The 21883-nt window shown below is 64.5% G+C and overlaps 1 protein-coding gene across 1 annotated transcript; it reads left to right on the top strand.

Moving 5' to 3' along the window:
• The first annotated feature begins 1205 nt into the window (after positions 1–1205).
• Positions 1206–21074, top strand: ITGA5 (integrin subunit alpha 5). The gene is made up of 30 exons (XM_038577934.1): positions 1206–1429; positions 7323–7453; positions 8926–9038; positions 9137–9257; positions 9446–9507; positions 9595–9640; positions 9853–9978; positions 10185–10229; positions 10341–10384; positions 11594–11650; positions 11806–11858; positions 12162–12370; positions 12647–12838; positions 13065–13110; positions 13286–13387; positions 13573–13628; positions 13738–13892; positions 14177–14314; positions 14445–14512; positions 14892–15042; positions 15137–15229; positions 15371–15450; positions 15540–15620; positions 15728–15833; positions 16197–16349; positions 17361–17447; positions 17527–17640; positions 18295–18396; positions 18973–19095; positions 19969–21074. Exons 1-30 carry the CDS (start codon positions 1206–1208, stop codon positions 20050–20052), a joined length of 3162 nt encoding a protein of 1053 aa, XP_038433862.1. The 3' UTR covers positions 20053–21074.
• The last annotated feature ends 809 nt before the right edge of the window (positions 21075–21883 follow it).

The raw sequence follows: 21883 nt of genomic DNA, 5'->3' as shown, positions 1-21883 counted from the left end.
AGCATGGATTCTGGGCACTTTCCTTCTGAGTCCCCCAGGCCAGAGTGGGGCAGGGGCCTGCGGAAGAGACGGGGCAGGGTTTGATTTGGGGGATTGGGGAGAAGTCCTGGGGCGGGAAATGTAGGAAGGGGGCCGGGAGGGAAAAGTCAGGAGAGAACCTAGGCCCCTTGGTCCCCCTCCCCCAGACTAAGATAAAGACTAGAATCCTGAAAGGTGATCTCATCACGCAGAGCCGGGCTGGGGGAAGGGGTGGGCAGGGGGTCACTGGCTTCCCTTGCTAAGAGTCCTTTCCTGGACGCCCACAGGGGACGGGGGATAGTGGGTCTGGGCTCCAGCTCCCAGAACCTACAGGTGGGGCCCGTTTGTGAGACACCACGATGGCCACCCTGCTACCCCACTCTACGGCTCTTTTTTTTTTTTTTTTTTTTTTTTTATTTATGATAGAGAGAGAGAGAGAGAGAGAGAGGGGCAGAGACCCAGGGGGAGGGAGAAGCAGGCTCCATGCAGGGAGCCCGGTGGGGGGCTGGATCCCGGGACCCCCGGGTCGCCCTGGGCCAAGGCGGCCGCTCAACCGCTGCGCCCCGGGGACCCCCCAGTCTACAGCTGTTGAGGCTTATAGGAATCAGGCCAGTTTGATGCGGAAGGTGCTGGGGGGCCAGAGGCCCCGCGTCCCAGGCGTCCCAGGCGCCCAGGCCGTTGGTGGCCCGCGGGGTTGCAGGGCGGGCGGGTGCCCTCGGCCGGGCAGGGGGCGTCCCGGGGCAGTCGGGGTGGGCGCGCCCGCGTCCTGCAGCTCGGGGGCTCCGCGTGGCCAAGGCGGGGGAGCTCCTGCTGCCCGGGGCGGGCGGGACCCCGCAGCCCCCCCGCGGGCGGCGCCTTCCTCTTTAGGAAATCCTGCGCTCCCTCTTCCCCGCTTCCCGGCTCCTTCTCGGAGCGTCTACGTCGCGCCTGGGGGGGGCGGGGCGGGGGGGGGGGGGGGGAGGGGCGCCCCGACGGCCGGGCTCCCGCGGGGGGCGAGGGCCGAGGGCCGAGGGGCGTGGGGCCGGGTGGGGCCGCCCCGCGCCGGGACCCCGCCGCCCCCGCCCCCGCCCCCGCCCCCGCCCGGCTCGGGGGAGGGCCCAGGGGCGGCGCAGGCTCCTCCCCGCGTTGAGTCGGCGGCGGCCGAGGCTCGGGCGGCCGCTCGGTCCGGGCCGGGAGCGCGCAGGGCGATGCGGGGCGCGGGGCTCCCCGAGGGCGCGGCCGGGGCGCGAGGTCCCCGCGGGCGCCCGGCCCCGCCGCTGCCGCTGCTGCTGCTGCTGCTGCTCCTGCTGCTGCCGCCGCCGCCCCGGGCCGCGGGCTTCAACCTGGACGCCCAGGCCCCCGCCGTGCTCTCGGGGCCGCCGCGCTCCTTCTTCGGCTTCGCCGTGGACTTCTACCGGCCGGGGGCGCGCGGGTGAGCTGGGGCCGGGGCCGCGGGGGGCAGCGGAGGGCAGCGGAGGGCAGCGGTGCAGCGGTGCAGCGGTGCAGCGGGCGGGGCCGGGGCTCGGGGCTCCGGGGGCCGGCCTCCCCTCGGCTCCCCTCCCCTCCTCTCTACTTCGCTCCCCTGTACTCCCCTCGGCTCCCCTCCCCTCCCCTCCGCTCATCTCTCCTCTCCGCTCCCCTCCTCTCCTCTCTACTTTACTCCCCTCTGCTCCCTCCCCTCCTCTCCTCTCCCCTCCGCTCCCCCGGGTTCCCCTCGTCTCCTCTCTCCTCTCTGCTCCCCTCCCATCCTCTCCCCTCCTCTCTGCTCCCCTGTACTCCTCTCCTCTCCCCTCGTCTCCTCTCCTCCCTACTTTGCTCCCCTGTACTCCCCTGGGCTCCCCTCCTCTCCTCTCTCCCCTCTGCTCCCCTCCCCTCCCCTCCCCTCCACTCCTCTCCTCTCCTCTCTGCTCCTCTCTGCTCCCCTGGGCTCCCCTGGGCTCCCCTGGGCTCCCCTCCTCTCCTCTCTCCCCTCCCCCTCCTCTCCCCTCCTCTCCTCTCCTCTCTGCTCCCCTGGGCTCCCCTGGGCTCCCCTCCTCTCCTCTCTCCCCTCCCCTCCTCTCCCCTCCTCTCCTCTCCTCTCTGCTCCCCTGGGCTCCCCTGGGCTCCCCTCCTCTCCTCTCTGCTCCCCTCCCCCCTCCCCCCTCCCTCCGCTCCGGCGCCCCGGGACCCGCAGGGGGAAGGCTCCATCCCGACGGGGGCCGGCAGCTCGGGACCCTGAGCCCTGAGCCCTGAGCCCTGAGCCCTGAGCCGGGTCCGGGGGCGCGGGCGGCTGGGCCAAGGGCGGGCCTGGGACGTGCCGGGAGGGGCGAGCGCGTGGAGGGGCGGCCCCCCTTCGTCCTGCTCCGGGAGGAAGAGAAATGCCGATTTCCTGTCGGCTGTCGACTCCGGGCCGGGGTCGGAAGCGGGGGCGCGGGGGCTCGGGACCTGGGGGACCTGGGGGACCTGGGGGCCGGGGCGCCGCACGGGGTCGGTGCCGGTCCGGGTGCCTGGGAAGCGGGAGCCCGCAGACCCGGCCGGCCCTGGAACAAGGGGGTTTGTTAAACGTGGGGCCCGGGGAGCAGGAGGGACGGTGGGCGGCTCCGCTGCCAGGTCCCGGAGCCTCCAGTGGCTGGAAACCGCCCCCCTTGGTCCCCAGCGCCACCCCGACCCCTGGGCCCCGGCCCTCCACGGGACCCCGGTCACACCACACCGAGCCGTTTTGTACCTGGTGCAGGCAATCCGCTCTCTACTCACTTTCTTTAAATTTCTGGAGAAGTTTTAGTTACTCTAACTGACTTAGTGGGGGTGCGTGTGTGCAAATTTCTCCTTTGTCTGGAGATGGCAAAAAAGAAAGATGGTTAGGCCCCAGCTGTTGGTTCTGCGCTATTCAAGGTCCCCACCCAACCCCCACCCCACCCCCCTGGCCTCCTGCCCAAACCCCATTGCATCACCCTGGCCTGGAGCCTCTGCCAGGCCTGGCCTCCCCCAGGCCCCTCACACTGCTTACCACAACCCTAATGGAGCAGGGAAGAGGGAAGCAGGGAGGGGATGCGGTCCTCCCCCACGTGGGGGCAAGTCCAGTGGTCTGGCCCTTAACCCTCCTCGTGGTCCACCCCCACGCCCACCCCCCCCACCTCGCCAAAGTGTCATCTCCCCTTTACAAGACTCCTGTACAACATCTGGACTTTCACACACTCCCGTTCCCTAGGTGTCTGTCTGGCCGCTGGCCCGGTCCTACAGTCCCCGCAGCAGCCTTCTCACCCCGACCCCTCCCCTTCTGCTCATCTCCCCTCCCGAGAGAACCCAGGTGTCCGGCCTGCAGCCCTCCCCTCTCATTTTCTCCCAAAGTACACCCTTAGAGTAGGACCCGGGAACCATCCACTTCCCCCTGGACCAGGGACCGCAGCTGGGCCTTCAGCCCCTCCCTACCCACCGGAGACAAATACAGCTCCCGACCAGGGACCTGGGCCTTTGCCGGAGAGGGCGGGCCTCAGGGCTCCCGTTGGCCCTGCCACACCTCTCACGGGGACACTGAAGGGGCATCGAAGGGCCCGAGAGGGGTTACCTGGTAGGAAAGGGTCACGCTGCGAGTCCCACCGTGCTGGGAGTGCATCCTGGCCCCACCGCTCCCTCGTTGTGTGACCTGGGGCGACTTACCTTCCCTCTGCTTTCACGGTGTTTTCAAGAAAATCAGACACCTCGCCTACGAGGCTTACCTGAGGACTTAGGGAGACAGTGCACCCCCAGAAGGCACCTGGTCCGCAGGCAGAGGGTGATCAGTACGGGGGAGGCATGATTTTTACCAGCTAGCTGTTTTCAACTTCTGGGTGTCTCCTCCCGGGGTATCACCTGGTTCTTTGCCTAACTTTCCCCCCACTTCTTTCTTGCTTCTAGTATTTGCTTATAGCGCCGATAGTAATAATGGTCCCTCACATTCCTTAGCACCGTCACATCAACTTTTCCATTGGAGTGTTAACAAAAATCCTTGCATTTGACATAGGAAACAGTACTGTCCCGTTATATGTCTATATATATACTGAAACTTCAGGAATCGTAGAAATTGGCTTAGGGACTGTTCAGGGGCACCCATCATTTGATGGGGGAGAATCCAGAGCTTGGAGAGAGGTGCTGTGGCCCAGGTCACCAGCTGGAAGGGCGCCCCGTCTTAGCCCAGCTCCTCATTCTCCTCGGGCACAGGCACGGGCACTGCCACAGGTGGGTGCAACTCTTCCTCGCCAGCCCGCCGGGCACATCTCTTGAGAATACACCGGGGGGGTCTAGATGTCCTCGTCAGGCCTGGCCAGGGCTGCCGGAAGGCCTGCAGGAGCTGGGTCCCGGGCCACTCGCTTCCCCCCACCCCCGACCTTGCCAGGCCAACAGAGTCAAACAGTAACCGTGTATTGAACAGGAACTTGGTTAATCAGAAGCCTGGCTGGGGAGATAGTAGAGGGGAGGCAAGGGGGTAAGTTGGCAACAGCGTAGACCAAAACGTTGGCCGAGGAAGGAAGATTCTTAGCTTCCGGTTCTTATTTCGGGAAGGATTCTGAGTGACCTTGGACATGTTGCTTAACGTCTCTGGGACTTGGTTTTCCCATCTGTAAAATGAGAACATGGGACTAGGTCTGTAGATTTTTTTTTTTTTTTAGTTAAATTTTTTTCTTTATTTCCTTTATTTTTGTTTAAAACAAATGATATCCCTACCAGGGCATTCTCTATACAACGGGGAAAAGAGCTTGCTCTGAAAGAAGATGAGGAGGTGGGTCAGGACCAAGCCAGCCTCCCCGGACTCCATGTGGCCGGCCTGGGGCATCTACATGACAGGCTGCAAACCAGCGGCTGCTCCCTGTGGTGCCTCAGAGCAGTGGCGGGCTGTGGCTCCACGAGCCAACCCTAGAGCTTCGGGGATCCGAGGCCTCAAAAGAAATTGAGGCGATTATTTCTTTCCGTGAACTCTACACGTTAGAAGAGTGTATCTGCCAAACTGCACTTAGTAAGGAATAGTTAATTCCCTTTTCCTGGTTTTTACCAACTGGAAGGTAGAACAAGAAGACGGCCATCGCTGCCAATCAGAGCTTCTGACCAGTATGTGATAACCGGCTTCCCCCACATGTTGATTGAATTTTGGCCAAAAGCAAATGCACTTGAGGTTCTGATTTAGCCCAGCCACCTTATCAGGTAAAGGCATGATTTCCATTAGGCTTTCCGAAATATTGCAAATAGCCTGAGACCGTCCCCTGGTCCATTGGTACCTTGGTGGCCCCAAGAGGGCCCAACTGCTGCAGGATTTAGGAAGCAAGGACTGGGAGTGGGGGGACGAGGATAAGCCTCGCGGCCTGGCTACTCTGACCCCAGGCACTTGGCCTGGCCACGGGGCAGGGCGCTATTTATTGGGATGGAGGGGCCACTGCACCCACAGGCATACGTCAGGGTGCAGGGGCGGGGGTCTGGGTCTGTGTCCCTTGCCCGCAGGCCAGGCCTCCTGAACTGCCACGCGGCCACAGTGTCGGCCCCAAGCCTGGGGGCTTCAGAGGCTTTGTAAAGCCTCTCTGACCTTCTGCCCCTGGCGGACCCCAGGCTGCTTCCTCAAGCCATCTGGGGGCGCTCAGGCTGGCGTCCTCATCAAGAGCAGGGGGTTTGGGAAAACTAGGGAGTGGGAGCGGGGTCCCTTGCTGCCGCCCTGTGCCCTCCCGCACCTGGACTCTCGGAGCTCCGGGAGGCCTCCTCACCTGGAGAGCGAGGAGGGGAGCCGCCCCAGGGCGCCCCGAGCTGGCGCCAACCCCGACGGCCCTTCCCTGGGGCTGCGCCTCCTGACGGCCGGCTCCTGGCTGCTCACGGCCTTGGCCCTGGCACGCGAGCCTCTGCCCCACCGCCCCACTGCCCGGGCCTTCCAAGCACCCCCCTGGTGTGATGGCTGAGTGAGAGGGGTGGGGCCGGCGGGTGGGAGACAAACGGAGAAGTGAGAGGTTGGAAACAGACAGGAAGCCACAGGCAGTAAACATTTCCTGTCCCCAGGGTAACCAGGGGCGCACCCCACCCCCTTCCCTCCAGGAACTCTCCGTCTCTGGCCCCTCCTGTCCTCCGGACCCTGCCTTCGCCCCCTCCCTCCTCAGCCTCCGGCCCCCCTGCCCACCCCTCGCCCCCCACTTCCACCCCGCCGCCCCGTATCCCCATCCCCTATTCCTCTAAGCCCCCCCCTCTGCCGCACCTGGCCCCCTGGCTCCGGGGCCCTCCACCATTAGGCACTCGCGCTCTCTCCGGGAAGGAGGGCTCGGGAACATTCCCGAATACCAGGGAAGCCATGGTACGAGGCCTGTGGAAAGCTGAGAGAGGCCAGAAGCCAGTAGAGATGGAAAAGCCCAAGATCTGACATCAAGACAGAGAGGACTGGGGAAGCCAAGACAAAGAAAGCGAGTAGTCCTGGGCCAGAGGGACAGTGAGAAGCTGTGCCAGAGGCAGGCCGGGAGGAGCGCGGAGGCCCCGCGGTCAGGGGCCCCGGCCCAGGCTGCCAGGTGCGGTGCTGGGGGACACCGTGCCGGAGCAGACCACAGGGCTCAGGGCTGCCCAGGGGCGACAGGGGCGTCGACAGCGGCGGGGGCAGCGCCGAAGGCAGGGAAGCTTGCCCAGGACCTTACCCGTGCCCAGCCAGGCCGTAGGCGCCCCAGCAAAGGCAGCTTCCTCCTCAAGGTCTCGAGGCCCCCGTTTCAGAACCGAGACCCCCGTAGAGCAAGATCTGGCTTCAGACTCCTAGGGATGGTGTGTAGGACGGGGGTTCAGGGGCCGAGCAGGAACCTGGCCGACACGGGGACGTCCACCCCGAGAGCCCAGGGCAGGCAGGCCCGGGCCCAGGGGAGTGTGTCCTCGCCGCCCTCACGCTCCTCTCGCCACTTCTGCACACTGATTTCCAGGACTCACATTTTCCTGCTACACGCCCCAAGCCGGGCAGTCGGACGCCTGGGTCCTGGCCCGGAGAAGGGCTTTGGCTTGGGACGGGAGGGCAGAGGCTACGTGAGCGGACCCCGCAGCTCGGGGGCTGCGTGTCCCGTCCTGCAGACCACGGGGAGATGGGGAGGCCAGGGCCCAGGCTCTCTGGCCCCTGTTCCCTTCCCAGAGCGGACTCTGGTTCCCCTTCTCTCGCGACCAGGGAAGGGGTGGGTGCTTGTGTTAGTGACAGCGGCACATGGGGACCGCCTGACTCCAGCCTGGGCCTCTGGCATCTGTGGCATCTCCTGAGATATAAATACAACCAGGGGGCATCCACCCCACCCCCGGCCAGCCCCGGGCCCAGCAGCGGGGGAGCCGGAGGGGAGCTGGGAGTCACTGCGTCCTTTCGTCCTTTCCCTCCGCAGGGTCAGCGTGCTGGTGGGCGCGCCCAAGGCTAACACCAGCCAGCCCGGAGTGCTGCAGGGGGGTGCCGTCTACCTCTGCCCCTGGGGCGCCGGCCGGGGCCACTGCACGCCCATTGAATTTGACAGTAAAGGTAACCCCCGTGGGCAGGAGGGGACGCCCGGAGGGGACGCCCGGGTGGCCGGCGAGGCTGGAGCCCGCCCTGCGGGGCCGCGTGTCCCACTCGGGCTGCAGCTCCGCCTGGTGCAGGCTCCTCAGCGCGGCCCGGCCCAGCCCAGGAGGGCGGCGTGATTCAGAAACATGTGGCTCTCATTTCCCCTGAATCACCCACAGCTCTGGGAGGCCGGGCAGCAACACAGACAAAGGCAGGGAGAGTCACACAGGCTTTGCAGTTGGTCCCGCCGAGCGCTAAGCGACGGTGCCGGGAGCTCGGTCCCCGCACACGCGGGCCTGCATGGGACGGAGGCCCAGGGAGGCCCAGGGAGGCGGACAGAAGGACAGGAGCGCCGGCCAGCACTTCCGGGCGCTGGCTCACTGCTGTGAGGCTTGCACACCTCGACGGCTTGGTCCTGCCCCGGGCGAGGTGTGGGCCCGTTTCATAGGTGAGGAAGCAGAGCTTAAGTGACTCGCCCGGGGTCCTGCAGCCAGTGTACGGGGGGAGCAGGGACGCGAACAGTCCGGCTTCCAGAGATGACGACCAAGACCGAGTGAGGAGACAAAAAGAGGAGAGGTGTTTTTCTAAGGTTTTATTTATTGATTTACGAGAGACACAGAGAGAGAGAGAGGCAGAGACACAGGCAGAGGGAGAAGCAGGCTCCATGCCAGGAGCCCGACGTGGGACTCGATCCCGGGACCCCAGGATCACGCCCTGAGCTGAAGGCAGATGCTCAACTACTGAGCCACCTGGGCTGCCCAAAAAGAGGAGAGATTAAAAAAAAAGAGAGAGAGAGAGAGAGAGACAATGGTGTGGGCAGGGAGAGCGTGAAACTGACTTTTTTTAGCAAACAGATTAAATCAAAGGAAAGGAAAAAACCACCCCATGGAGGGCAGAGATAGGGCCTGGAGAGACAGCCCCGGATGTGAGAAAGGCCTAGAAAGGGGATGGAGCAAGGTGCCGTAGAGGCACAGGCCCAGGTACAGAGAAGTGCAGCCGGGACCACCCTGACCTGAGATGGCCTTCCCACCCCGTCCTGCCTCCACCTACCTGCAAGCACCCGGCCTGGGCCATGAGGCTGGAGCACCGGGGAAGGCAGCCCCAGAAGCCCAGGTTCCCAGCGCTTGCATGTGTGCGTGCACGTGTGTGTACAGGTGCCTGTGTGCAGGTGCGCGTGTGTGCAGGTGTGTGTGCAGGTGCAGGTGTGTGTGTGCAGGTGCGTGTACGTGCAGGTGTGTGTGTGCAGGTGTGTGTGTGCAGGTGCCTGTGTGCAGGTGTGTGTGTGCACACACATGTGTCTAGGGGAGGACTGAGTCAGGCTCCACAAAGCAGACGCTGAAGCCCCTTCCCCAGTCCCCCCAGTGAGTCCTGGGGCTCAGGGCTTGCAAGCGCCTGGGCGCCCCGAGTGCTCTGCCAGCCACGGCCCAGCGCGACCCCTTCTCCCGTTGAAGGCTCCCGGGTCCTGGAGTCGTCGGTGTCCAGCCCGGACGGGGAGGAGCCTGTGGAGTACAAGTCCTTGCAGTGGTTCGGAGCGACGGTTCGAGCCCACGGCTCCTCCATCCTGGTGAGGGCCCGGGGCGTGGGCAGGGGTTGAACGCGGTGGGGCTGTGGAGGCGAGAAGCCCGGGCTGACCTGGAGCGCCCCCCCCCCGGGCCCCGCCAGGCCTGTGCGCCCCTGTATAGCTGGCGCACGGAGAAGGAGCCGCTGAGCGATCCCGTGGGCACCTGCTACCTCTCCACGGACAATTTCACCCGAATTCTGGAGTACGCACCTTGCCGCTCAGGTAGGGCAGAAGGGGGCACCGGCGCCCGCCTCCCCTCCATCACCCCCCCCAGTTGGCCTTCCTGACCGCTGCCTGGTCCGGGGCACCCTGGTCCGGGGCGGCCCCCTCTCGGGTTCCCGTCGCCCCTCGTCCCCCCATGCGAGGCCCATCTGTGCTGGGCTCCTCGCCGCCACCCTCTCCCCCCACAGACTTCAGCTGGGCCGCGGGACAGGGCTACTGCCAAGGGGGCTTCAGCGCAGAGTTCACCAAGGTGAGGGGGCGGTCGGGGGCATGGGGCGGCGGGCGGCGGCGTCACGGGGCGCCAGCACCACACGCGGACCCTTTTCTTCCCCCACAGACCGGACGTGTGGTCCTGGGTGGGCCAGGGAGCTACTTCTGGCAAGGTGAGTCCTCCCAGGCGCTCGCGCGGCCCTGGCACACGGCCTGCCACCCGCCCCCTGCCCGACATCCCGCCCTTCCCTCGTCTGCCCCGGCCCGATTCTCCTCTGCCTTTCCTGAAACGCGTTCACCCGGTTCACCCGTCCCCGCCGCCCCCCACGGCTTCCCTCCCCGGGCCCCCTCCCCGCCGCGTCCAACTCCTCGTCCCCTTCCCCAGGCCAGATCCTGTCTGCCACGCAGGAGCAGATCGCAGAGTCCTATTACCCCGAGTATCTGATCAACCTGGTTCAGGGGCAGCTGCAGACCCGCCAGGCCAGCTCCATCTACGACGACAGCTACCTGGGTGAGCGAGCCGGGGGGCACCTCGGGGGGAGCCCCTCAGGACCCCCGGCCTCGCCCCTCCCGCTCCGGCGCCCCGGGCCCTGGGCCGCAGTCGTGTGCAGGCTGCCTTGGAGGCCGGGCGGGGGACGGAGCCGGCGGGTGGGGGGGGGGGGGGGCGCGGCACAGGGGCCCCACGGGGACACTCACGTCCACCACCCTGTCCCCCAGGGTACTCTGTGGCGGTGGGCGAGTTCAGCGGTGACGACACGGAGGGTGAGTGTGCGCCGCGGGCGGGGCGAGGGGACGGGATGCGTGGGCTGCGGGAGCCGAGTTGTCGTCACCCCCCGCCCCCAGCCAGCCCACAGCTTTCTCTTCTCTCTGCAGACTTTGTCGCTGGCGTGCCCAAGGGGAACCTCACCTACGGTTACGTAAGCCTCAGCTTGACCCGCCCTGCCCTCCCCTCCCCTCCCCTCCCCTCCCCTCCCCTGGCTCAGCTCCAAGAGCCCCGCACGGCAGGGGGAGAGGGTGAGGGCTCCGGGGGGCGCACTGGGGATAGATCAGTGTCCTGACCCCTGGCCTGCTTCGTCCCATGAGCCCTGCAGCCGGCCGAGCCTCTCTGAGCCCACTTCCCCTCCGTGTAATGGGCTAATAATGGTTGTGAGCTCTCGAGGCTCCTGCAAGGATGAGGCGAGGTCACGGCCGAGCGCCCGGTGGACTCCGGGGCACCTGGCGGTTATTAGGCCGCGGCGAGTGTCGGGAGGGCACCGATGGGGGTGGCGTGGGGCTCGCTCCCGCCGCAGCGTTCACGGAGGCAGGTGAGGGGCGGGCAGGGAGTCTCCCAGGGGCCTCTGATGGGGCGCGGCCCGGGGCACAGGGGCCAGGGACCTGCCGCTCAGGGATCCCACCCAGCGACGGGCTCACGGGTCACCCACGGGGTGCAGATCGGGCCTGGCCTCCTCGGAAGCCGTCGCCCCGCGGAGTGGCCAGAGGGTAGGGCGGCGTAAGGGAGGGGTAGCTGCTTTTAGGGCAGGCGTCAGAGAAGGTTCTCTGAGGGATCCCTGCAGAGGAGGCGAGGGGGCCTCCGTGACGGGAGCGTGAAAATCGCAGAAGAAAAGGAGAAGAAAGGGGCTGATTGAGGATGAGGAGAATGTGGAAAGGTCGAGGGAGAACAAAGAGGTTGGGCCGGATTCCCCGGGGCCCCGGAGGAGCTGCCAAGACGTTGGGAATCTGGGCCCCGGCGCCGGGGTTTCCAGGCCGGGGTGTCCCTGGCGGACGCGCTCGGGGCCGTGGGCCTGTCTGAAGTGACTATCCCTGCCCGCCGCGCACGAGCCCGTCGTCAGACTCCGGGCACAGCAAGGGACAGACCCAAGTGCTGCCCCCGCTGACCTCACGTCCTGGGGGGTGGACGTGGACATAGAAAATCGTCAGGGGTTGGTCAGTGATTCAGGAGAAAACCAGTGGGAGCTCCGTGGCCTAGAAGTGGGGACGTGAAAGCAAAGTCAGGAGGGAGTCGGGAGACGAGTGGCCGAGGCCTAGCAGGTGCCCCCCGGGGGTCCCGTGCCCACATGCCCATGTGCCCTCCACCCGTGGGACGGCCTGGGGGTCCAGGACCAATGGGTGCGTCTCATCCTCCCCAGGTCACCATCCTCAATGGCTCAGACATCCGGTCCCTCTACAACTTCTCAGGAGAACAGGTGAGGACGCCCCCACACCACCCAGCAGGCCTGCGGCCAGCCCATGGGCCCGGCCCAGCCTCCGGCCTGCCCCCCCCCCCCGTCCCTGCTGATCCGTCGATCGAGCCCCTAGTCCTGACCCAGTGCTGCTCCTCTGTCTACCCCCACCCCCTCAGATGGCCTCCTACTTCGGCTACGCGGTGGCTGCCACAGACACCAACGGGGACGGGTGAGCAGCGGGAGAGGGGCCCCCGCGACACCCTTCCCAGATCCGCGGCTGAAAAGTGGGAGTGGGGCAGAAACACGCGAGGAGGGTTCTCCTGCAGGCTTTGTGTCTGGATTCTCCTCCGGTGCCTGCCTTCACCTTGCTCAGGAGCAAGGAGGGCGCGGAGAGCCAAAGACCTCAAGGCTTCTCACCCGAGCGGGAGGGAGCGTGGGACGCGGGACGCCCAGGATTTCCCGGCAGGGGGACTGGGGAGGGGAGGTGGCAAGGCAGGGTACCCGGATGCCTGGGTTTTCCTCCTACCCGCAGGCTGGACGACTTGCTGGTGGGGGCACCTCTGCTCATGGAGCGGACGGCTGATGGGCGGCCTCAGGAGGTGGGGAGGGTCTACATCTACCTGCAGCACCCAGCTGGCATGGAGCCCACACCCACCCTGACCCTCACTGGCCAAGATGAATTTGGCCGATTTGGCAGCTCCTTGACGCCCCTGGGGGACCTGGACCAGGACGGCTACAATGGTGAGTGCCACGGGCCCAAGGAGCCGACCAGGGGTCTGGAGCCTGCGGCAGAAGGAACCTGGGAGACGGTGGCTAAGAGACCCAGACCCCAGTGGCCCCCGCAAGGAGGGGTGTAACCTTCATCCCCGTGTCTCGGTCTTGGGACTTGAAGAGATTGGAAAACTGGGAACGACAGACGGGGAGGAAGAGGATCCTGGGCCCCGGGATCTGGTGGCGGAGACCAGACCCCTGCATTCCCGGCCTCCTGACGGGTGTGTGGTGTGTCTTGTCTTGCAGACATCGCCGTCGGAGCGCCCTTTGGCGGAGAGACCCAGCAGGGAGTGGTGCTCATCTTCCCCGGGGGCCCCGGGGGGCCGGGCTCTCAGCCGTCCCAGGTTCTGCTGCCCCTGTGGGCGGCCGGCCACACGCCACACTTCTTCGGCTCTGCGCTTCGAGGAGGCCGAGACCTGGACGGCAACGGATACCCGGGTGAGTGGTGGCGGAGACCCTGCACCTGAGAACTCTGCAAGTCGCAGGCAGGACCCCCGCCCTCCGGTGCGCCGTCCTGAGCCCCTGGGGACAGCTCGAGAACGGTGCCACCCCCGGCGCTGCCCCGCACGTGGGCCGCCCTCGAGCAAGACTCCAGAAGAGGGTCAGGAAGGAAGGATCGGGATGCGGGCCTTGCCGTAAGGGGTAGTGTCTTGCCTCCTTGCAGATCTGATTGTGGGCTCCTTCGGTGTGGACAAGGCTGTGGTGTACAGGTATGGATTCCGGGGGGCGGCCTGGGGACAGTGGGAACGGGGCATCTCTCAGTAGGGCTGGGGCTGGGAAAGGGCCCAAAGGACACCGGCCCCCTGGGGCTGGGGCGTCGGCTTCCTGCGCCCAGATCCCAGAGACCAGTCCTAGTTCTACTGACGCCGTATCCACTCTTGGCAGGGGTCGCCCCATCGTCTCTACCAGCGCCTCCCTCACCATCTTCCCCGCCATGTTCAACCCCGAGGAGCGCAGCTGCAGCTTGGAGGGGAACCCCGTGGCCTGGTGAGCTGGGGCCCGGGAGATGCAGAGAATGAGTCTGAAATGGCTCCGTGCGTGCCTGGGAGTGGGCGGAGAAGCCAGGGCTGGGAGGGGACGAGTGCGGGCGTCCCCGTCGGGGTGTTTGGGAGGCAGGTGGGGGACGGGCCTGTTCACGGCAGACACCACCTTTCCCCTCGGTCTGCCTCCAGCATCAACCTCAGCTTCTGCCTCAACGCTTCCGGGAAGCACGTTCCTGATTCCATCGGTGAGGGAGTCGCCGGGGTAGGGGACGGGGGGCCGGGCCCTCGGGCAGCCCCCTTCTCCCTGAACACGTGAGCAAGGGCAGGTTCTCCGACCACGTGTTCCGGCCGCAGGCTTCACGGTGGAGCTCCAGCTGGACTGGCAGAAGCAGAAGGGGGGCGTTCGGCGGGCACTGTTCCTGGCCTCCAGACAGGCGACCCTGACCCAGACCCTCCTCATCCAGAACGGGGCTCGGGAGGACTGCAGAGAGATGAAGGTCTACCTCAGGGTACGGAGCGGCCCGGGGAGGCTGTCCGCAGAGCCGGGGCCCCTCTTGGGGGAAAAAAAAGGAGATCAGGAGACTCCAGTGAGAGGCTTGGGACTCGGGGGGCTGAAGAGGGGGGCCCTTCTGCCCGAGGACCTGGGAACCAGGCTCAGAAGCCAAGAGAATGGGCAGATCTGGACACCTGGCTTCCTGAGGGCGCCGAGGGGACAAAGAGGTGGGAGAGGCTCAGGGGCAGAGCCAAGTGCCCAGCGTCCCCTGACACCGCGGGCCCTGTCCCCCCACCCCAGAACGAGTCCGAGTTCCGCGACAAGCTGTCCCCGATTCACATCGCCCTCAACTTCTCCCTGGACCCCCAAGCCCCCGTGGACGCCCATGGCCTCCGGCCAGTCTTGCATTATCAGAGCAAGAGCCGCATAGAAGACAAGGTGAGGAGAGAGGGGAGGCCAGACGGGGGAGAGTGAGCCCTGGGCACCGGGGCCGGGCCCTGGAGGGGGAGCCTTCAGCGCAGGCGGAGGTCCGAACCCCCCCCCCCGCCAAGGCTGTCCTGCTCCCCAGGCTCAGATCTTGCTGGACTGTGGAGAAGACAACATCTGCGTGCCGGACCTGCAGCTGGAAGTGTTCGGGTGAGTGAAGGCCGCCGCGGGCTGGGGGTCCCGGGTGCCACGGGCTCACGCGGGACGGCGGGGGGGGGGGGCTTGGAAGCACCTGGCACCTGAAAACACAGAGTAGGGACATGCTAGCAAGCCGTGTGACTCAGGAAGTCACCGGTTCTCATGTGCATAGCAGGGGTGACGGGGGTGATAGCGGCAGCCTCCCCGCCCTTCGCGGGGACCGAGTGGACCGTCATGTGGAGCATCGGGCTGGTGGGCCGGGCAGCTGGAGCCGGGCAGCTGGAGCCCAGAGATGGTTTCTGTTGTTACCGTGCTGCCGTCGGGCTGGCGCGCTGTCCCGGCTGGGGGATTCGTTTCCCAGAGTGTCCCTCACCCCGTGCTTCCCCTCCAGGGACCAGAACCACGTGTACCTGGGCGACAAGAACTCCCTGAACCTGACTTTCCATGCCCAGAACGTGGGTGAGGGCGGCGCCTATGAGGCCGAGCTGCGGGTCACGGCCCCTCCAGAGGCCGAGTACTCAGGACTCGTCAGAAACCCGGGGGTGAGAGGGGGCTCCGGGGCGTGGCCGGGGACGGGGCCTGCTGCGGGGCACCCAAACCTGACTCTACCCGCCCCCCCCCCGGCCCCACCTCCAGAACTTCTCCAGCCTGAGCTGTGACTACTTTGCGGTGAACCAGAGCCGCCTGCTGGTGTGTGACCTGGGCAACCCCATGAAGGCCGGAGCGAGTGTAAGTCCGGCCCGGGAGGGAGGATCCGGGAGGGCAGGGGCCCACCTGTCCAGAGCGCAAGGGCGTAGGGGAGGGGGCTGGAATCGGGGTGAGGCCAGCGCCCAGGCCGACGGGGCCCACGGTCCTCTCCTCGCGCCGCAGATCTGGGGTGGCCTCCGGTTCACGGTCCCTCACCTCCGGGACACGAAGAAAACCATCCAGTTCGACTTCCAGATTCTCAGGTAGGGAGCGGGTGGGCTGGGCGCGTGGGGCATTCTCCCGCTGGGCGCCAGCAGCGCCTCAGTCTCCCCTCCGCGCCCTCGCCCCGCAGCAAGAATCTCAACAACTCCCAAAGCGAAGTGGTTTCCTTCCCGCTCTCGGTGGAGGCTTCCGCCCAGGTCTCCCTTAACGGGTAAGCGCCCGGGCAGGCGAGCTGGGGCCTTGCGGGGCGGGAGGCGGCCCTGGGGAAGGTGCGGGAAGGAGCCCCTCCACCGCCCTCTGCACCACCCTCCTCCGCAGGGTCTCCAAGCCCGAGGCAGTGCTCTTCCCAGCGAGCGACTGGCGTCCCCGAGAGCAGCCTCAGGAGGAGGGAGACGTGGGCCCTGCTGTGCAGCACGTCTATGAGGTCAGGGGTGGGGGCGAGCAGCGGGAACAGAGGGCCGAGGCCAGACCGCATGAAGGGAAAGAAGGGCCTTTATGGTGACCGGTGCTCGGACCAGAGGGAGGGCCTGAAAGGAGAGAGGGGGACGGGCAAAGAGCTGGGCAGGGTCCCCCGGAGACAGCCCGGGGAGAGAGCCAGGCAGTTGAGTGACCTGAAAGGGAGGGTAGATGCCCTTCGGGGCCGTGGCCGCAGAGGACTCCACCATCTCTGCCTCTCCATGTCCCCTTTCACTTCCGAGCTGGGAGACGTGCGGCAGGGGGGAGTGGGCCGCGGTGACCCGGGTCTCAGGAGGGCAATCTCAGGGTGATGGCGTCCCCCTCTCTTCAGCTCATCAACCAGGGCCCCAGCTCCATCAGCCGGGGTGTGCTGGAGCTCAGCTGTCCCCGGACCCTGGAGGGTCAGCAGCTTCTCTACGTGACCAGGGTTGAAGGCCTCAGCAACTGCACCAGCAGTCACCCCCCCAACCCAGAGAGCCTGGAGGTGAGAGGCCCGGAGACTGGCCTGGGCAGGGGTGGGACCGAGGCTGGGGAAGGTCGCTGGGGGCCTGGAAGGGCGACAGCCTCCTCGGGGCTATGGGAGGGAAAGGCCCTTGGGTGCACGGCCCGAAGTACCCTTCCCTTCCCTCCGGGCCAGGCGTACGCTGGGGCCCACCTCTGCAGGCCTGTGTCCCTGGACCCTAAGGCCTGCTCCAACGTTTGTTTACTCACGGGCAACATTTAATTAGACGAGGGTCTACGCGGCACAGTTACGGGCTTCGGAAACGCCTCGCCAGACAAGCTAACCAAGTCCCCGCTCTCGTGGAGCTGACACGTTATGTCGAGGATCATAGACAGTTAAAACCGAAAAGGGAGGGGCCCCTGGGTAGCTCAGGGGCTAAGCGTCTGCCTCCAGCTGGGGTCGTGATCCCGGGGCCCTCGGGTGGGGCCCGAGCCCCAAGTCAGGCTCCGTGCTCAGCGGGCGGTCTCTGCCCCCCCCGCCTTGCTCACGCCCACGTGCACGTGCACACTCTCTCTCACATAAACATCTGGAACATTTGAAAGACTAAAATGAAATAAAATTGAAAAGGGGAAAAGGCAGTGAAAGGGATCGAAGCGCAGCGCTGACACGCAGGGCCTGGGGAACCGGAGACGGACTTGGATCACGGGGGAAAGCCCGGCGAGGAGGTAACAGGTGCACCGAAGCCCCGGGACACGGCTGCCGCCGCTTGTGGAGACTCGGAGAAGAGCGTCCCACGCGGAGAGGACAGGGCAAAGGCCCGCAGGCAGGGACGGAGCGTAGTTCTCCACGGACACGTCTTGCAAACTCCGAGGACCAGGTTTAGTCGCGTCCTTGTTGGGCACTAAGCTTGCCTCGCCCTCGGAGCGGGCACAGGTCGAGAGGCGGGAACAGGCTAAGGTGCTGTGGCCCCGGGCGACGGCCGACTCGGTGCTGACTCGGTGCCCGATGCGGGGGGTGGGGGTGCAGGCGGCTCACGATCTCTTCCTCCTCCAGTTGGATCCGGAGGGTCCCCAGCACCACCGGCTACAAAGACGGGAAGCGCCAGGCCGGGGCCCGGGCTCCTCGGGACCTCAGATCCTGGTAAGTCCTGCTGGGACGCGGGTCCTCAGAGGCACGGGAAGGGCACACCTCGGGTCCGAGCCTCTTCTCCCCCCCCCAGAAATGCCCCGAGGCCGAGTGCTTCAGGCTGCGCTGTGAGCTGGGGCCGCTGCACCGCCAGGAGAGCCGAAGTCTGCAGCTGCATTTCCGAGTCTGGGCCAAGACCTTCCTGCAAGTGAGGGAGCCTTACCTTCACCTTACCCCGACCCTTGACCTCCGGGCCAGCCCCACGTGCCCCCCTTCCCTGCTGCCCCCACCACCTGGCCACCTCCTTTGGCGCATGGGACCGGGCCCTGCAGCTCCTGCAGCTCCTGCAGCTCGGCTCCCTCGCCCCCCGCCCTCGCCCTCGCCCTCGCCCTCGCCCTCGGTAGACAGGGCTGCGTGTCCTTTGTGCCACCTAGTGACCACGCTGGGAGTGACAGCCTCCCCCTCCAGGCCCACTCAGAGGAGGGAGACCTGGAGGGAGACCAGCATGCAGAGAATGCTGAAAACACAGCAGGAAGATGAATCCGCAGTGGAGAGGCGAGGAGACGGAGGAAAGAGAAAGAGCTGTCACTTACTGAGCAGACGCTGAGGCCCGGCCTGCATGCTGGGCCCACATTAATGACTCCAAAAAAAAAAATTGTTATTGAACATGTAGCCGCCTGATTACACGTTACTTAGTTATGTGTACTTGATTACACATCCGTTATCTCACGTAAGGATCACAGATGTTCAGGAGAGAATGAGTGCAAGATAGGGAAAGGTCACGGGCCTGAGCCAGATCACGGGAGCCCTCTGTCCTCTCGATCCCGGGGGGCTGCCCTGAGCACCTCTTCCCCACCCACAGCGGGAGCACCAGCCGTTCAGCCTGCAGTGCGAAGCTGTGTACGAAGCCCTGAGGATGCCCTACCGGATCCTGCCCCAGCAGCTTCCCCGAAGGGAACTTCAGGTGAACCTGGGCCGGAGGTCTGGGCCACGGAAGCTAGGGCTCGGAGTCCTGGGCCTGGCCTTGGGACTGGGGGACGTGTGGGGCTGGCCTTGTAAAAAAAAAAAAACCTTCATTGAGCATTCCTATGTGCCAGGGCCCGTGCTAGGTCCTGGGGATAGAACAATAAGCAAGGTAAACAGAGTGTCTTCACTCCTGGAGCTCACAGTCTAGCAGGCAATGAGAACACAGTGTGACAAGTGCCAGGATATTTATGGGAACACATCAGAGGGACACTTAAACTCAGCCTTGCAGGGCCAGAAAAGGCGGCCTGGAAGAAGCGATGTTTCGGCTCAGACCTGAAGAATAAATAGGAACCACCAGGCTAATCAGTCAGGGAAGCTGCCTTCTCCGGGGAGAGGGAGTCAGCAGGTGTGAAGACCCAAAGGGGAGAGATGATAATGCCCATTTTAGGAATTTAGACTTTGAAGTCCAGAGTTCTGTTAGCTCCACACGGGAGGTGCGATGGCAAGTGGGAGCCAAGGGTAGGGTGAGGCGAACTAGTGGCTTTCCAGTGACCTCTCCTGATTCGCCCCGTAGGTGGCCACGGCTGTGCAGTGGACCAAGGCGGAAGGCAGCCACGGCGTCCCGCTGTGGATCATTATCCTAGCCATCCTCGTTGGCCTCCTGCTCCTAGGTCTGCTCATCTATATCCTCTACAAGGTCAGCCACGTCCCGTCCCACCTGTGACTTGGCCACTCCCTCATCAGGCTCTGCCCTGGACCCAAGGTCGTCCCAAGCGTCTATTTTTTTTAAAGATTTATTTATTTATTTATTTATTTATTTATGAGAGAGAGAGAGAGAGAGAGAGAGAGGCAGAGACACAGGAGGAGGGAGAAGCAGGCTCCATGCAGGGAGCCTGACTGTGGGACTCGATCCCGGGTCTCCAGGATCCGGCCCTGGGCTGCAGGCGGCGCTAAACCGCTGCGCCACCGGGGCTGCCCCTGTCCCAAGCGTCCATTGCCAGACCAGTCCTCCAGCCACACGGCCCCTCCTCTGCCCTGGCCGCGGGCACACCATCCTGATCCGGCCTGGGGGATCCTTCCCCCACCTTCTACAGCCTCTGGCTTAGAACGAGTCTCTTGACTCAAGCTGGTAAATTTGCCTGGGCTTGCAAAATCAGTGCCACTCACGCGTGGCGAACAGGTGGCATTTGTGCTCCCCTTGCTCCAAGAGCTAATGGCGGCCATCGCTCACTGGCCATCCCCTGGAAGTGGCCTCAGAAGCCCTCTCGAGAGGCAGCCACAACCAGGCAATCAGACCTAGACCTTGAATTCAAAGCTGTTTGCCGTCCCGGCCTGCCTGGGGACAGGCTTACAGCACTGATGGAAGAGCCCCTTGTGCCAAAGGCGCCCCCAGCTCCGGCCCTCCTGGCGCAGTGGACCTGTCGGTGGTCGCAACAGACAGGATGGAGGCCCCTGCTGCACAACGGGGAGATTGGAAGCACTAGGGTCCTCTTCGTTTCCTCTCGGGATAAGATCTGGGGAGAGATGGGGGCCAGGATATCTAAACTCTCCCTCCTTATCCCCTCATTAGCTCGGATTCTTCAAACGCTCCCTCCCATACGGCACCGCCATGGAAAAAGCTCAACTCAAGCCACCTGCCACCTCTGATGCCTGACCCCTCCCGAACCCAGACTCCCAATCCTCAAGGCCCAGTCCCCCCACCCTCAGTCTACTGACAGGGAGGGGGCTGGGCACTTCCTGAAGGTGCTGAGGGCCAGGGAGAAGCTCCTCTCCCAGCCTCGAGACATACTTGAAGGGCCAGAGCCGGGAGGCGAGGAGCTGGGGATCCCCTCCCCCCATGCACTGTGAAGGACCCTCGTTTACACACGCCCTCCTCATGGATAAGGGAACTCAGATCCAGGGACAGAGGCCCCAGCCTCCCTGTAGCCTTTGCATTTTGGAGAAAGTTTCCTGAAAACAACTTGGAACCAGACCTGGGGAATCCGATCCCAGTTCTCTGGGCCAGATGTGCCACCAGGACTTCCTGTCCAGCTCCAGCCTGCAAAGATCTATCCTCAGTCTTGCCAGAGATCCACGGGAAGCCCCCAGCTAAGAACCTGGAACCTGGGGAGTGAGACCTGGAAACTCTGGACAGCCCCCACCTGGTGGGCCAACAAGGAACACTAACCGTGGATGGTGCCCCAGGCCCAGCTCAGGACAGATCCCAAACAAGGATCACGCTGGCTCAGAACCAGCTCCAAGAGGACTCAGAACTCTAACGGGGCCAGATCGAACCTGGGGCCCGGGGTTGATCTGGGACCCAGACTCAGACATTGGTAACCTAACCAGGCAGATCCAGGACTACATCTGAGCCTGTTCCAGACCTGGGCCTGGAGGCCCGATCCACCTCTGACTCGGGAGAAGTCAGGAATTGCCCAGGACCCTGAAGGGGCCACGATGGTAACAGATCTGGAACCTCAGCCTGGCCAGATGCAGGCCCTCCCCGTCCCCCAGAAAGAGGGAAGCCCACTGTCCTGGGCCTGCAGGATTTGGGTCCTGCCCACTAGCTGCACTGACGCTGCCCCTTTCTCCCTGCCCAACTTCCCCTCACCTCAGCTCCGGACATCCGGGACTTATTTAAACTCTGTTGCAAGTGCAATAAACCCGGCCCGGTGCCCCCACTGACCAGAGCTGGAATTTGTGTCCTACCCTATTCTTTCCAAACCCATCCTGGAACCAGATGGCTTGATGTGTAGGAAATGTCTGTCTTTCGCAGCTTCCTTCCTTGGGATGGGGAGTATGACCCTCCCTCGGGAACTCTGGATCTACCTTTTGGGTTCCCTTCTCTTAGGTGATGAGATGATGGAAGGGGTGGAAGGAGGCCTTGATTCCTCCGCCTGTCACCCGGCCCCTCCAGATCTGGTTCCCGGCACCCCCCAGAGAGAAGAAAAAGGATCCCTTCTCTTTGGGTTTGAGCATTAAGGGAAAAATGCAAAGCAGGAGGTCCACGTTGAAGATGGGGGGAAAACAGTCCCGACCACTCACCTGGGCGTCTCTAAATCCGAATAATGAAACGGCCTGAGGGAAAAAGCCCCAAAATGGAATTAGAAGAAAGCCAGTTAGGGTTTCGTTTTGTCTTGTTTTTACTACTACTTGTGTGCTGGTAGGTAGAGAGGGTATTTGTTCAAGAGTTTACATACATTATCTCATTTAATTTCTCTGTCAAGGATCCCATGAGGCAGGTTCAATTAACCCCATTTACTCGGGGGAAAATGGAGGTCCCGAGGGGTTATGTAACTTGCCCAAGGTCACCCGGTGAGTGCCAGAGCAGGGCTCAGGTCCAGCCTTGTCTGACGGTGACAGCCTGGTAATAACCAGCACGCCAGGCCTTAGGCCCTGGGAGCGGAGTCCAAGTGAGGGAGCCCCGCGGGGGCCTCTGTCTTTTCAAGGCGGGTCTCTCCCAAGGCCAGGGAGGAAGGCCAGGGGGCCTGAAATTCTGGATTCTC

Source organism: Canis lupus, chromosome 27 (assembly GCF_011100685.1).
Source record: "Canis lupus familiaris isolate Mischka breed German Shepherd chromosome 27, alternate assembly UU_Cfam_GSD_1.0, whole genome shotgun sequence".
Lineage (NCBI taxonomy): Eukaryota > Metazoa > Chordata > Mammalia > Carnivora > Canidae > Canis > Canis lupus.
Note: the sequence above shows the minus strand (reverse complement) of the source record. Positions and strands in the feature narration are given on the sequence as shown.

Bases quoted from the DNA above. Each gene is read 5' to 3' on its own strand.
- ITGA5 (XM_038577934.1), top strand. From the start codon at position 1,206: ATGCGGGGCGCGGGGCTCCCCGAGGGCGCGGCCGGGGCGCGAGGTCCC. The intron at 13,629-13,737 runs GTGAGGGAGTCG...TTCCGGCCGCAG, and splicing joins GCACGTTCCTGATTCCATCG to GCTTCACGGTGGAGCTCCAG. The intron at 19,096-19,968 runs GTCAGCCACGTC...TCCCCTCATTAG, and splicing joins TCATCTATATCCTCTACAAG to CTCGGATTCTTCAAACGCTC.